Source organism: Varanus komodoensis, unplaced genomic scaffold (genome assembly GCF_004798865.1).
Source record: "Varanus komodoensis strain SLA01 unplaced genomic scaffold, ASM479886v1 scaffold84, whole genome shotgun sequence".
Taxonomy (NCBI): Eukaryota; Metazoa; Chordata; class Lepidosauria; order Squamata; family Varanidae; genus Varanus; species Varanus komodoensis.
The window spans coordinates 1,913,695-1,929,027 of NW_025336531.1; the positions used below are offsets into that span (position 1 = coordinate 1,913,695).

Sequence of the window (15,333 nt, forward strand, 5' to 3'; positions counted from 1 at the left end):
CTCTCAGGATGGAAAATTGCTCCGACCTCAGCGTGGGGATCTGGGCTTGAACTTCCCTCTCTGCACCAGCCATGAGGGAGGAAAGAATTATGTGGGCTGCTTTTCTAAGGTTGAAACAGAAACCTCAGAGAAATGTTTTTGGAGACGGAGGGGAAAGGACCCCAGCACTGCCAAGACTCAATATAACCTGGCAGCTTCTCAGCCTCCATTGCACTCAGATGGCTGAAGCTGGCTGATGAGTGGGAGATGCACCGAGGCAGCTTTTCCCCCTATGCTTATTCCATCCTGCTTAAAATGTCCCACTAGATTGCACCCAAAGTGAAAGGGTCTGAATTTCAAGGGCCTGAACAGTAAAATCAAGATCCAATCTCATTTCTTCCTCCAAGAGTTATGAGTACATTTAGCATCCATGATCACGCTGCATGCATATATAGCTGGTTCAGCTGTTTTAAAAATTTCAAGCCCAACTGCAAATCCTGGAGACAATGCATACAATCCATGTAATAAAAGCCAAATCAGATGCAGGGGGCAGGATGATAACATGCAGGGAAACCTCCCAATTGCTATAGTTTAGGAATGCTCAACTCATCCGTCGTTTTGGGTTTTTTTGTTTATGCCTCTGGCCCTCAAGGATGACCTGCTTCACCCCTTATCCCAGCTCCTTCCCCCAGCAGCTCAGATTTCTGTTTCCTCACAGGTTCCCATAACCACCCAACAAAGTGGAAACAAAGAACTACGGATCATGGCTGTTTCAGGGCAAGGAATATTAGAAATACAGTGTCTTGGGCCTGGAGCAGTCCCAAGGGCATTTATTATTCCCTGCTATATTCCACATGCTGTTTTTACATTACCTTCACCATTTCTGCCAATAAAATACCTTTAAAAGAATAAAACAAGGGGACAAATCTAGAGATGTCCACTTACCTTGTCTCACCAATTCTGCGGAAGGTATAATATACCTGGAAGACAAATTCCCGTGGGATGTTCTGCAGGCCAAGGAGTGTCTATGCAAACAAACACACACCCAATAAATCTTGGGTAAATAAATAGTGGTAAAACAATCAGAACACCCACCAGAAATAAGAGTTGCTTGGCAACCTTTTGGGGACTCATAATAATGGGCTCATCAATTTCCGCAGAATCTCCTGCTCTTGGATGTCTGCAGCTATCCAAGGGGGCCCATTCTAAGGGAAAGCATAGGGTGTTGCAGCTCGCCAGCAGGTATCTTTAGGCAGCAATCCTATGCAAGTTGAGACTGAAAAAAGCCCTAGGGAATGCTGAGGGTTGTAGGGCTTTTTGTCTGTGTCAACATGCATAGGACTGCATCCTTAGTCTCAATACTGAATATGGTACATGTTTTCCCATTCATTTCCTTCCAGCCTAATCCTACACACACTGACTGGGGTGGAATGTTAAGCGTCCCACCCAAATAAGCTTAGCATGACAGCCTTCATAGGCATTTTCTTACATATGTGTGTTGTTCACTTTCCAAAACATATTTGGTTATGTATTTCATACACTGTCCATAAAATGTCATATACATTAAGAAAAAGTAAGCTTTAAGAGATGGGCACAGCAAACATATGAAGGTGAGGGAGGGAGAACTCCCCCCTCCGTGCTTGCACCAGACAGCACAGAAGGTAGAGTCCAAACCTTTTGTTGCTGTTTCCTTTTTTCTATTTTTTAAACCTTTTTATCAGCTATAGCCAGCTTTTTTACTTCCTCCCATTGTTCCCAGAGAGGGGGAACAAAACTATACCAGCTTCATGGCTAGATTGTTTTCCCTCATTTGTTATATCATGGACACTGAAGAGCTTTGGATCCAGGTCTCCCTGATCTGCCCCCTTTTCATTAGAGCTCCAAAGGCAGGATGGTAATAGCAGCATTTTCTGCCACCTGGATAAAAAGGCTTCAGGTAATGGACCTGTTCTTACACCCACAAAGGATTTGCCTCTCCCGGGGATGATAGGATTACACCTTAACATCACGCTTACATTTCTATTTTTTTCCCCTGTGAAGGTAAAATTGTATTTTCAATGACCAGTAACTCAGACTTCCAAGAGAGGCATCTTGACCTTCTCCTCTGCAGTTTCTGCTGAAAGGTAAAGTGAAACCTGGACAGCCTTTGCTAGAATATTAACTCAGGCCACAAGACAGAGGCCCTTTACCTGATAAGGGTTTCTTGCTCTTTCTATGTGAACTGTTTCAAAGCCCCATAGATCACAAGAAACTGAGGGCTTCTTCTCAGGCACACTTCTTGCCATACCAGTGATTGCTATCAGGTGCCCTGCTATGAATAGCTGATAGTGGTCAACCACAAAGGAAGCATTAATGCTACGGAAGACAGCTTTTAAAAGATGAAGTAAGGAGGCAACAGGCTCCACACCACACTCACATCCAAAGACATCACCTATCCTAGAAGGTGACATACAGGAAATTATCCAGTGCTACAACGAAGAATGCAAACTTCAGCATTATGGGAAGCCTCTTTGCTTTGCAGACCACCACAATGATTAGCCAAAATGACTAGAAAGGGTAGTTAGGCTCCAATTAGTCTCCAATTTCAGCCATTTCTCTGCTTCTCATTTGGGAGCTACTTTGTGCAGCTGTATACTTGCCATATGGCTGAGAAGGTAGGTCAGTGGGGCATTCAGCAGGGGAATCACTAGGGGACTGTAACTGGCTAAAACTGTCAGATCTTTCTGTCGTATGGCATCCAAGAATTCTGTATTACATCTGGTATCTGGTAGGAAAGCGGGAGCTAAACAACTCTTGCTCCAGAGAGTCTTCACCCCAATCAATGCTTATTACAGATGAAAAGCAAGGGCAAAATTGACTCGTACGGGAAATACAATGTCAGTTCTTGCAAGAATAGACAAATGAGAATCCTAGCATGAAAGTCTAGCAAAAGTAGGTCAGTTTTTACAAGTCTGATATGAACAGGCAGGTGCAGAATTTTTGACATCTGGATCCATTCAGACTACTTCCAGATAGCCAGCCTTTGATAAATCCCACAAAACTCTCCTTGAAGTGCTCATCAAAGACCAGCCAAGTTTACTTAACAGGCAGGTTAATATCTATATTTTACAAATTGGATACAAAAGGTCTCCTGTCCAAACTTCAAGGATAGCTTAACAAAAGTGTGTTTGGTCAGGAGACTACTTCACTTGAGTTGCCAGATAATGGCCAAGTGATAGGTCAGCCTACCTTAACCTGGTTGAAGCCAATGGTGACTGCAGCAGCTGAAGTGAATCCATTAATGACAGGATAGGAGATAAAGTCCAACAGGAAACCTGCCAGGAATGAAGAATCTCTATTTAGCTTTCTGAAGACGGGCCAGACATAATTAATAGCACCTTACTGTCTATGTTCCATTATAATTGCTAAGCTCAGCTGAAAATTCCCCTCTTGGCAATCCCATCCATACGACAAGCTTGTCAAAAAGGCAGCCTCAGTCATTTTGGTGGCATAAGTAAATACAGTAGTACTTCTCCCTGGGTTGCTGCCTTCCACTGCCTCTCTCTGTCTTAGGCTCACAGGGATCAATGGGATCTTTGCTGCTCTTTGTCCCATATCTGTGCCCCATGCCAGATTTGGGCCTGCTATTTCCATGGCAGCCAGTGGAATCTTTTGCCTGTCACATGATACTCTCTTGGTTTCCTTGTGTTTCAGGTCTAATACTTCCTGTGATTCCTTAGCAATCAGAAAAGAAAAAGACAGGGGCATCTGAACAAAGCTGGGAAAAGAAGGCCTGTCTCCACCTACATCTGCATTCAAAATACTGCTCATGCATTAAATTATATTCTAAGCAGAAACCTGTTTAATCTATGTACATACACATTTGGAACTAAGCAAGAAAATGATCTGAATATTCCACAATGTTTTAATTACCTTCTGTGAGTTTCATTTGTTTTAAATATTATTGATCCTAGGTCCTAGAAACGGAGTGTATTCAAACTTTAAATATACATAATGAGCACGTAACTCTTTCTTCTTGGGGCAAGCAGCAAGGCTAGAACACAGCATTTGAATGTTGTAACTGTGATGTCTAAACCTTGGGTTGTTCATAGGTTCAACAACCCCCCACTTAACCCATGGCTTGTTCTTGGTTTAATACAAGGTTGCTTAACCCATAAACAAGCCCCCACCAATGTTTGGACATCCAGTAACAACCCTCAAATGCCACATTTTAAGGGTTGTTACTGAGGACATGAAACAGCTTGCTTGTAGTGGTATTCCCACAATTTGTGGGTTAATTAATGGTGAGAGCTGCCTTTATATCTGAACATGATCTCAGTGATCACAACAAAAATGTGCATGCCTTAGAGAAACAAAACCAGACAGTAACAAAAGCAGGCCAAAGAGAATTTACAGAAAAAGTAGGGTTACAAATCGCCATAATTAAAAAAAAAAAACAACTTTGGCTGCAATCCTGTACTTTTACTTGGGAGTATACTCCAGTGAACTCACTGGGACTTACTTCTAAGTAGAAACCAATAAGATTACATAATAATTCAGAGAGGACTAAGGATGTAGCTTCATGTTTAGTGATGTGTTCCAGCTACCAGAATTTAAAGTCAACACAACAGGTGTGATTCACATCTCTCCTATCATCTTTCCAATTCCATCTTCTCTCTAAAGCACCCTGCTTGATTACAAGCAACAGGACCACCAACTTGGTCCAATATAATAGCCAGTTCTTACCAAGTTGCAACAGTCCCATAGCTAATTGGACACAGCCTGAAAGGAAGGCAAGTAGAATGGCATAGGAGGGGTCATGGAATGCATAGGATGACACCAACAGCGACATGATTGCCGTGGGGCCCAGGGTTACATCTTTTGAAGTCCCCAAAAGGCAGTAGACGAAAGGGCCCACGAAGGAGGAATAGAGCCCATACTGTAAGGAAAAGAGGCAAAAGACAATCAGACACTGATCATAGTGGCTGAAGAATTTTAAACACAACCAAGCCTGGAGATGGCCAAGAAAAAAGAAACACTGATCAGAAGTCAGTCCCCCACCCCACTATAGTTAGGGCAAGACTAACTATAGTTGTTATAACGTTCAAGCTGGCTAGCTTAGCTTGCTCTGCAAAATAAAAGGAGCATTGCAGAAGTCATTGACAAAAGACACCAGTGAAGTTAGAAAGCCAGCTAGTTAGGGACATACACTGAATCCTTCTCCTCCCTTCTCAACCAGAGTTAGTCCCACCCCTGGGGTGGTTCCTCATCTTTGTGGTTCAGAAAGCAGGAACAGCTCACTTGGCTGACCTGTCTGATCTGACACTGGACTTTGCAACTGCTCAAGTTACATCAGATTTTGCCTGAAAGAAGGGAGACTTCTTTTATATTGTTATTTATTTTATATTGTTAGTTTTATATTGTTATTTTTGTACTATTTTGTATGTTGTGAGCCGCCCGGGGGTTCGGCGAATGGGGCAGCATAGAAATGTTTTAATAAATAAATAAATATTCCACAGTGCTTTGCTCAAAATCAGACACACTCCAACTCCGCTTGGCATATCTTGGGCTTGCTGGCCTTGGTATTTCAGCTAAGGATTCTGAGCCTGCCTCATCCTCCAGTTCAGGTTCAGATTCTGAGGTAACCACCTTGGAATGCTGTATTTTGGGAGAAGTAGATCCAGGCCCTACAATACTTGAAGGTATCCCATGGAGAATTTAATGAAACACTTTAAAAGGGAATATGTCTAGGGATTTATCATCTTATAATATGCAGCAGAACCAACAGAAAGTAAAGTTTCAGAAACAGAGGTCATTCCTATTCATCAATCCTAAATTATCTGAAAGTGGTCACAGACTCCTAAATACACTCAAATCTCATTAACTCTAAAAACCTCACACCATTGGTTTTCAGCATATAGTGCGTTTCTTGTGAAAAAGGGATTTTTAATCAGCTACACCAGAGTGCACAACTTAGGAAGGGCCTAATCACCATCACAGGTCAATAAGTAACAGGGGTAACTACCACTCCCTTGTTAAAAATTAAATTGCAGTAGATGCAATTAGATGTAGTAGTATGAATTAACAGGGCAAGCAGTCCTAACACTATGGGCAGCCAACCTCACCACCATGCATGCTGAGAGAACATACTTCCAAAGGTCACAAATGCAGCCAACCGTTCACCAACTTTCAGCAGCCTCACCTGCACTGGGAGACCAGCCACTGCGGCATAGGCAAGAGCTTGTGGCACGACAGTCAAGCCCACAGTCAGTCCAGCCACAAAATCAAACTGTAGCCACTGCAAAGAGTACTTGGGAAGCCACCGGAGGACTGGCAGTCTCTTCTTGGCCACTTGGCAGCACTGAAGCCAAGTCACACGACTTCTCTCAGCCATGGCTGGACTTAAAGTCATTCAGGGTGGGGAACTGCCATCCTGGCCATGATCAAAGTCTCTCATGGCCACAGGAACATCACAGAGGAGGCCAAAGAAGATGTCATCTCAGGTGGCCGTTGCCAAGACAAATCAGGAAGGTTCCCAGATTGGCATGGAGAAGCACACAAACACACCTGCAACACAGCAACAATTCCAGTCACAGGAACCAGTTAAAGTATTCCACTCCGTATCAAATATTAAATGGAGTACCAAAGCATGAAGTGACTGTGCTCCACCTAAAACGGAAAGTAGCGTAATTCTCTAATTCAGAGAACAAAAAGGTTATGCGTGGACGCCCGTGTGCACATATCTGTTGATGCACTGCCATTACTGTTTTCTACTGCTGCTTTAGCACCTTAATGCTTTTATCACTGATGCTTTTAAATTGCTAATTTATGGCTTTACTCTTATAAACTGCCTTAAAATAGTGTTATGGGGCATGGGGAAGGAATGGCCTAATATACATTGTTTGAATGAGGATGAGATGTAAATACAGGAAGATAGAACAAAAGCACCTCCTGTCATGCTGACTGGAGTGCCAATTATTAGTACAATGCATATCCAGATAGGAAAGTATTGCAACAGGGGAGCAACACATGGCAACTTTATACTCCTTGGTCTGGCAAAGCAGATTCAGAAACAATCCTCAGGATGCAGGTAGACCCTGTTTCTGAAGAACCTCCTTCCCTCTCTCAAGGCCATTTTCACTAGTTGCAGAGATAAGCTGGGGCATGAATGCATGCGGTCATACTAGTGCTGCGAACGACTGTCCATCTTGCTTGTGCAGCCTGACAGGGGCTGGGGAGAATACAGCACTGGGCTGAAGTAGCTGCTACTCACCATGAGTAAGTATCAGCAAAGCTTGGCTTGACATAGCCAAGGGGGCTGCAGCTTATTTCAGGGGAACATACAACACTTGTGTAAACTTTATAACTCAAGCTGCAATCACAGATACATTTGCTTGGGAATACACCCCACTGAATACAGGCTTGGACATTGCTCTTTGTTTGTTCTTTAATAGAGCAACTGCATATAGGCAATTTTTCCGGGTTTGGGCAACCTGTAGCCTCCAGAGCTTGAGCTTCTAACTCCACCATCCCTCGCCCTTGAGTGCAAAGGCACGAGTTGAAAGGAGCCGTATGGGAAACGTCTAGAAGGCCACAAGTTGTTCACCCCTGAGGTAACCAATACTTCTCATTTCTGGGTAAAACAGCTCCATGCAATGTCCCTAATTTTAATCCTCAGCAATGTTTCTCTCCCACCCGTTACAACCAACAAGACCTGCAGTACAGTTATCTTTCAGTTGTTAACTCAAATTATGATGCTATAATTGTTAACCTGCAATTCCACCTTTCCGACCAGAAAGCTCCAATGCCCAGCCACAAATACGTGGGCTGTAGTGATCAGAAAAATCACTCTGCCTAAGCTCAGGCTTCTTTCTAGGAAAACCTTCACACGTTCGTAAACTGGCATCAAAAATAGCGTGGGGGCTGGACTGAGTCTTAAACTGCGCTTCAAACAGGTATAGCACCATCGCAAGACCTGGTATAGCTTGGGACCTTTCAGGGTGGCAAGGAGAAGCCCTGGTCCGTTTACGAACAAAATAAACACCAAAGGATACTTACACGCCCGCGCCGGATGCTCTCCTGGCCATGCGGACAGAGACACCCCAGGCCTACAACTCCTTCCCGCACTCCCGCTCGATCGTCTCCCCGAAGGCGGCCGCTTCCCAGGGCGCGTCTGCTCAGCTCCTCGACCCGGACCGCTCCGCCAGCCCCCGAACCGGCAGATCGCGCCGCAGCGCTCCACCTCGACCTCACGTGATCCGGTCGGGAGGCGGAGCCGCAGTTAGTTAGCCGAGGCGCGGCTCCTTGCCAAGGGCGTCAAGGAAGGAGCGCTCGCCTGTGCCCGGCCGGGAACAGGCCTGGGGCCAGCGGCGGCGATGCGCTTGTCTGCGAGGAACTGGGTGGGGGCGCTGCTCGTCCTCGGCGTCCTTCGCGCGGGGCTCTGTTGCACTGGGAAGGGCCCGCGCAAATCTCGCAACGTGCTCCTGGTCGTAGGTAAGCGGGCAGATTCAAGGCTGCCAGGGAGTTGGTGCCCCCTAAAGACCGCACCCGCAAGGTCCGGACGCCCCCCCACCCCCGCTCCCGCACAGAAAGCCAGAAACCCGCCCGGTGTGCATGAGAGAAGTAGCCTCAGCTAGCAACGGGGCTGCTTTGAGGAGGGTTGGAGGGGCCGCGCTCTCCGACCGAGCCGCGCTTGGCTGAACGTCTTCAACCCAGTGCCCTCGAGATGCCGTGAACCTCAGTTCTCATTAGGCCGAGCCGATCATCCTGGCCAGTGGGAACTGTAGGAACTGCTGGGAACTGTGGTCCAAAACATCTAGAGGGCACCCCACTGGGCCATTGCTATAGCCACCATTCACTCCACACACTCTTCTCCACTCTGGGTTGGACAGTTGTGGCATCTGGTCCCCAATTCAGACCATGTTGCCAACTTTTTCTCAGGTTAGGGCTGCTAACAGATATACAACACATTCAGCAGTTGCAACCATTCCTCAATACATGGCGTGGAAAGCATTTCCTGTTGAATTTCTGCCTGTTGTCATGACACCACAGGCAAGAGTTCTGGTAGGAAAAGGAAAAGAATTCTGCAAGGAATTCTGCATGTTGACCCTGAAGACCTAGAGGGTGGCTCTTGAAACAGGCACCCTCAGGTGCACACTCTCAAACATTGCTGCTAGAAGTGGGAGCAAGCAAGTGGTGCTGTAATGTAAAAAGATTGGGCCCATCCTTCCAAATCTAAGAGCTTTTGGCACATGGACCGAGCATGAACAGGACTGTATGCAATGGGTGGTGTTGCCTCCTTTGTCTGTATGTTCTGTAGCTTCTCTGATGCCTAGCTAGGTGGACTGATGCAACTCCTGTGCCTGTGAAACCATTGCATGACTCTGATGCCACAACTTCAGAGAGTTCTGACTGCCCCATTTCCTTGCTGGAGCATCTGGGGACAGCTTCCATGAAATGACAGGAATCTAGAATTCAACACATTTCAGGGGTGTGAATTTGAGGTCTTTGTAACAGAGCTAGACTCTCCTTGAACTACAGAAATAACTTTAGCCTGCTGGCTGAGGGATGCTGGAAGCTGTAGTCCAAAACAGGTGGAAGTCCCCAGACTGGGCATGGCTGAGCTGCAGGACTATAGAAAATGTTCTAGAGGTGCTCCACTGGGGGTGCTGCTCTCACAACCTGCCCTTTGACCCTTGCAACAGCTGATGATGGCGGCTTTGAGAGTGGCGTGTACAACAACACAGCTATCCGCACACCGCACCTTGATGCGTTGGCCCAGCGCAGCCTTATCTTCCGGAATGCCTTCAGTGCCGTCAGCAGCTGCTCTCCTAGCCGGGCCAGCATTCTGACCGGCCTGCCCCAGGTAACATTTGCCAGGGGGACTGCAGTGTCAGGGAGCTTGGCCCTTTTCTGGGATTATGGATTTGGAATTAACAGCAAATTCATCCTGCCCGCCCATTGATCAGTGTGTCATGTCATATTGTGGCTGATTCTTTGTCTCTGCAGCACCAGAATGGGATGTATGGGCTGCATCAGGAAGTGCATCACTTCAACTCCTTTGATGGTGTACGCAGCCTGCCTCTGTTGCTCAGCCAGGCAGGAATTCGGACAGGTAAACTGATGAGGAGGGCAGAATCCCACGTCCTCCCAAAATTAACCTGAAATTCATGATGCAGCCCTCTTCCAGCCTGGGAACCAGGAGGGTTGGCCTGTTGTGTTGCCTGAACCTAGTCAGAGAGTCTTGCATGATGTATTCTGGAATTTCTAGATGCTGACATACAAAATATAGTTGTTCAGCACATGCGTACAAGTTGCCAGTTCCATTTTAACAGTCATGGAAGCCAAGTGCTTACCTTTTCCATAGAATGTACCCTAAAGGTGGGGGACTGCAGGTGGCGCAGTGGTTTAATCTGCTGTGCTGCTGGGCTGGTTGATCGAAAGGTCGCCAGTTCGAATCTGCACAACGGAGTGTTCTGTGCACTATGGAAATGAGCACCGCCCCCTAGAGTCTGGCATGACTGGACCTAACATCAAGGGGAAACCTTTCCCTTTTTTATCCTAAAGGGGAGAGCAGTGATTGCAGCATCTTCTTAGCATGCTTGCTTAGATGCATGCATGTATGTGCAATTTATCCCTAGTATAAGCTGTTTTCTTTCTCCAAGCCTTTCTTTCTTTTATGTGTAATAAAAGCCATATTTTGTGAAAATGAAGTGCTGGAGGCAAAGCTATGAAACAGATGTACTAACATTAAAGGAAATAATGTGATTAAAGGTAATTTCTCACCACAGAGTAATCAGTCAATCCTCACACAAGTACTTATTTCAAACTGTAATGGATTCTGTGTATGCATTTTCTCCAGCATGCTTGCCCATGCCGAAACATAGAGTGCTGGGAGAGTGTTATGCACTCCATTAGCTTTTCCCCCATTTTTATCTCTGACTGGTTGTGGCTCTTTGTGCTTCAGGGATCATTGGGAAGAAACATGTGGGACCAGAGGCTGTGTATCCCTTTGACTTTGCCTACACAGAGGAGAATGAGTCCGTCCTGCAGGTGGGGAGAAACATCACCAGAATCAAGCTGCTTGTTCGGAAATTCCTCCACAGCCAGGATGAGAAGTAAGGGTCCATCACCTGGTGCTGGAATTACATTACAGAATCACTTCCTTTGCAGTCACATGTATGCAGCTGTCAAAGGATGCACATAGTTACATGTTTGCTGCAGGGATATCGGTGCAAGCGCAAAGGACAAAAAGGAGAGCTGGAGAAACAAAATCTTTTAGTAGAGCGTTAGAATAACTGAAGGGAGGGGGTGTAGGAATGGTGATTAGGAAAAGAGGGGTTTCCAGAGTACTAGAGACCTTCCAGAAGGCTGCTGTTAGAATTGGTGGACAGTGCATATATGCAAGGCCCTTGATCACATTCACACCTTCCTCTCACTCGTCAGGCCTTTCTTCCTGTATGTTGCTTTCCATGATCCTCACCGCTGTGGCCACTCTCAGCCTCAGTATGGAGCCTTCTGTGAGAAGTTCGGCAATGGCAAGAGTGGGATGGGCTGGATCCCAGACTGGAAGCCCCAGTATTACAGCCCAAATCAAGTGCAGGTGAGCATGGGATTTGTTTCTCCCCTGTGAGTCCCAGGAGTGTGTGCCTGATGCCAAGAGCAACATCCCCTCTCCTTCCCCATTGGCAAACCTGAAGGAAAGCCTCAGGCGACTTGTGCTGAGTTGCCCTGGAGCTTGCCAACCCCAGCATTCGGGGCATTCCTATAGCTGCTGCTGCAGTTTCTCAGTAGACTTGCTGGCCTTTGTTCCCTCTACAGGTTTCCCTTCTACTGTGACATCTAGTCACAGTCACTTTCCTTTCTGCTCTCAGGTCCCATATTTTGTACAGGACACACCAGCTGCCCGTGCAGATTTGGCTGCTCAGTACACAACCATCGGGCGCATGGATCAAGGTAGACAGCTATAAATCAGAGCAGTCCTTCTGAATGGAGTGCTTGTGGGGGGAGGGAAGGATAGGGTTGCAGTGCTCCTGAAGTCCTAGGAATGTTTAGGGTGGGCTTGATGTATTTTGGCCCACTTAACATGCAGAGTAATATTTCTTAAGCTTAAGGACCAAAGGCAGTCTTCTGGGTAAATGTCTGCTTTGCGAGAATGCATGAAGATCAAGGGGTTGCTTGGGGCCATCAGGTACACCCAAGCTTTTTGGTGGTGGTTAGACTCCTAGGAATCTTCTTTTTGAAAACGTGCCTAGTTCTGGAGCAATTGCATTATACCAATTCGTTTTGATGTTCTGGTCTTGATCATTTCCTGTCCCTGGTGCTTGATCTAGATTGCCACCCCCCTCCCCACCAGCATCTAGATCAGATGTATGGCACTCTGCACCACAATGGTGGAGATCACTGCTGCTGTTAATTTGCTCCATGCATTAGATACAGATGAACACCCAGGCCATTCATTCCTTTTCTGTGGAATATGCAGGCATTGGCCTTATCCTGGAGGAACTACACACCGCTGGCTTCCTCAACAGTACTCTGGTGATCTACACCTCGGACAATGGCATTCCTTTCCCCAGCGGTAGAACTAACCTGTACTGGTCAGGCACCGCCGAGCCCCTGCTCATCTCCTCCCCCGAGCACCCTGCGCGCTGGGGCCAGGTCAGCAACGCCTATGCCAGCCTGTTGGGTAAGAGCTGCTGCAAAGTGACTGTGTGCTTCTCATGGCGGAAGGGGGCTTAGATGTGCTGAAAGCCCTGGCAGCTGTGAAATGGCTCCCCACTAGTGCTCCTCTGTTCTGAGATCCCCAGCTATCCTTGTTCTGGAGGGAGAGAGGAGCAGGCATACCCTGTCTCTTGATATCTTCGGGAAGGGGGAAGGTACTGATTGCAGAAGGTAGGCCCCTTCCTGCAGCTGGCATCCCTTGTAACTTTGGGGGGTTTGTCTGTCCTCCCATTCCGAAGTGTCTTTTCAAACGCACAGTGTGTACACTACAAATGGCAAAGGAGGACACCAGAACCAGAGATGCTTTGCAGGAAACAACGGCCTTTCTGTAAGACCCAGGAGTATCTGACCTGGCTCCTGCCCTGCCAAGTTGTGCCTGTGGCAAGATTCCCACTCCACCACCTGCACTGGGACTGTGCTTCATACTCTTCCTTCCCCCTTCTCTCCGCAGACGTCACCCCCACCATCCTGGACTGGTTCTCTGTGCCATATCCCAGTTACAGCCTCTTTGGCAAGCGGATCGTGCAGCTCACTGGGAAGTCCCTGCTGCCAGCCCTGTCACTGGAGCCGCCCTGGGCAACGGCATTTGCAAGCCAGAGCTTGCACGAGGTGACCATGCACTATCCAATGCGGGCTGTGCAACATGGCCCCCTGCGCTTCATTCACAACCTGCAGAATCGCACGCCCTTCCCCATCGACCAGGACTTCTATGTTTCGCCCACATTCCAGGACCTGCTCAACAGGACCCAGGCAGGGCAGCCCACTCATTGGAACAAGACACTGCACAGCTACTACTACCGAGAACGCTGGGAGCTGTACGATCACAGCGTTGACCCTACCGAGAGCCGCAACTTGGCTGCTGACCCCCGCTATGCGCAAGCCGTGGAGGAGCTCCGGGGGCAGCTGCTGAAGTGGCAGTGGGAGACTGACGACCCCTGGGTGTGTGTGCCCAATGGTGTCCTGGAGGATAGGCCCAGCCCCCAGTGCCGGCCCCTCCACAATGAACTGTGATTTTCTTGTTACTTCTCCTTTGTGGTACTTCTTCATTCAGAAGAACAGCAACAGGAAACAATCCGCTGCAGAACAATGGACTTGGATGTGACTTGCAAACTCTGAAGTTTGGAGAATTGAAGAGGGGGAAGCAAGTGGGGAAGTTGAGCAAGGGACTGCAGTCAAATGTGGGGCAAGATTGGCAGCCACAGAAGTGGACGCCAACCTGCTTTTAACGACCTCAAATCTACCTTTTCCAAACAGTTTGCTGCCAAAAGATTCCTACAGGTGCCCGACAGATGTCTCAGCACCTGATCTAGATAATGCTGTCGCCGTGGCACAACCAGAGTGCAAATGGGCTGGTCCCACCAAGACTGGTTTCTGTGTCAGAAATTGTGCCTTTTTTGGAAATATGGGTAGGGCCAGGCTAAGTTTGGTTCAAAACTTGCAGTGAGTTCATGATTCTGTCTTCTCCCAGGATTGCACCACCTTGGAGTACATTTGGGGGAGATGCTCAAGAGCGTCCTATTCCAAAATGTCCTGCATGGTGGCAAGCAGGTATGCACAGCACAGGTGAGGCTATAAGCAACTTCCTGCATCTATTCTAGGGTGGTACCAGCCTATTAGACAACTGCACGGTGTTAAAAACAGTAAGATCAAACTGAGTTTTAATGTGGCATCTTCTGGAAGGTGCAAAACACAGCCGTAACCAACTCCAGCAGATGAAGAGTCTTGTCCTGATGCTCGTTTCTTTGTGTGGGTCATGAGAGCTTCACTGTGCTGATGACTCCTTGTGAGCATTACTGTGCATGTCCATGGTAGATAATAAACGCATATTGTAGGAAATGTCAGCAATAATTTAATTTAGCACAATGATAATTCAGTCATCTAACAACAGTATACAATGAAATCAGGTCCTTGTTTTATGAGCCTTACTTTATAAGTCAGAGGAAATGGAAGGAAACCAGATAAGGAACAACGGCATAGTAGACAATATATAGTAGCTACAGGCTCCATCATTCACACCTGTGGTTGTGCATGTTTGAGAAGCAAGTGCTGGGAGACTGCCAGAGTGATCCGGGATATGAGGAAAGAGAGACAGTGTGCTCACATCTATGCTAAGGATTGCACTGGCCATGTGATGATGGCCAGTGCAAATTGTACAGCCCACCCCCATTCATGCATGATATGTCTGTTGAGATCTTGGTGCAATTCTATATATGTCTATTCAGAAGTAAGCTCCAAATTCAATGGAATAGACTCTCAGGTCCTAGGTACATAGGGCAGTAACCTAAGTACATGACTGGAGGCATGTTCAGATGGGAGAAAGTCCTGCAGCATAGCCAGTGCCGTGGGCCTATTGAGTTGTAGCCGAAACAGCTGGAGGGCCACAAGTTGTCCACCTTTGATTGATACTGTATACTATTGGATACAAGCCATGCAAGCCAGCATGCTTACACCCCATGAGCTTTTGCTGTGCTGAACAACCTATTGATGTTCAGTGGAACAGAAACAGGGCAACCATATTTCTGAACATGAATTTTAGATGTTAACAGGATAACTTTGTGGAATAAACATCTGTTTGCGAAAACCTTGTCCAATTTACCAATCACCAAAATGTAGCTGCACAGCACTTTTTATAAATTACAACTTCAGTGGCCTTCC

General features: G+C 47.0%; 2 protein-coding genes across 2 annotated transcripts in view; one reads left to right on the top strand and one right to left on the bottom strand.

The window, feature by feature from the left end:
• SLC26A11 (solute carrier family 26 member 11) overlaps positions 1-8,159 on the bottom strand; it is a 20,527-nt gene extending 12,368 nt beyond the window's left edge. Inside the window, 5 exon segments of the mRNA XM_044416925.1 lie at positions 903-1,004; positions 3,208-3,293; positions 4,705-4,897; positions 6,161-6,525; positions 8,017-8,159. Of these exon segments, the coding sequence (XP_044272860.1) occupies positions 903-1,004; positions 3,208-3,293; positions 4,705-4,897; positions 6,161-6,370 (591 nt within the window). The 5' untranslated portion in view covers positions 6,371-6,525; positions 8,017-8,159.
• Positions 8,160-8,317: 158 nt separating this feature from the next.
• Positions 8,318-15,231, top strand: SGSH (N-sulfoglucosamine sulfohydrolase). The gene is made up of 8 exons (XM_044456434.1): positions 8,318-8,451; positions 9,663-9,823; positions 9,967-10,072; positions 10,925-11,075; positions 11,404-11,560; positions 11,832-11,913; positions 12,440-12,643; positions 13,130-15,231. The coding sequence occupies exons 1-8, from the start codon at positions 8,334-8,336 to the stop codon at positions 13,687-13,689; spliced, it is 1,539 nt and encodes a 512-aa protein (XP_044312369.1). The 5' UTR covers positions 8,318-8,333; the 3' UTR covers positions 13,690-15,231.
• Positions 15,232-15,333: the final 102 nt, after the last annotated feature.

What these genes read in the sequence shown, in the direction of transcription:
- SGSH (XM_044456434.1), top strand. Translation starts at nt 8,334, where the DNA reads ATGCGCTTGTCTGCGAGGAACTGGGTGGGGGCGCTGCTCGTCCTCGGC. An exon ending in CTCCACAGCCAGGATGAGAA is followed by an intron (nt 11,076 to 11,403) that starts GTAAGGGTCCAT and finishes CTCACTCGTCAG; the next exon opens with GCCTTTCTTCCTGTATGTTG. An exon ending in CATCGGGCGCATGGATCAAG is followed by an intron (nt 11,914 to 12,439) that starts GTAGACAGCTAT and finishes TGGAATATGCAG; the next exon opens with GCATTGGCCTTATCCTGGAG.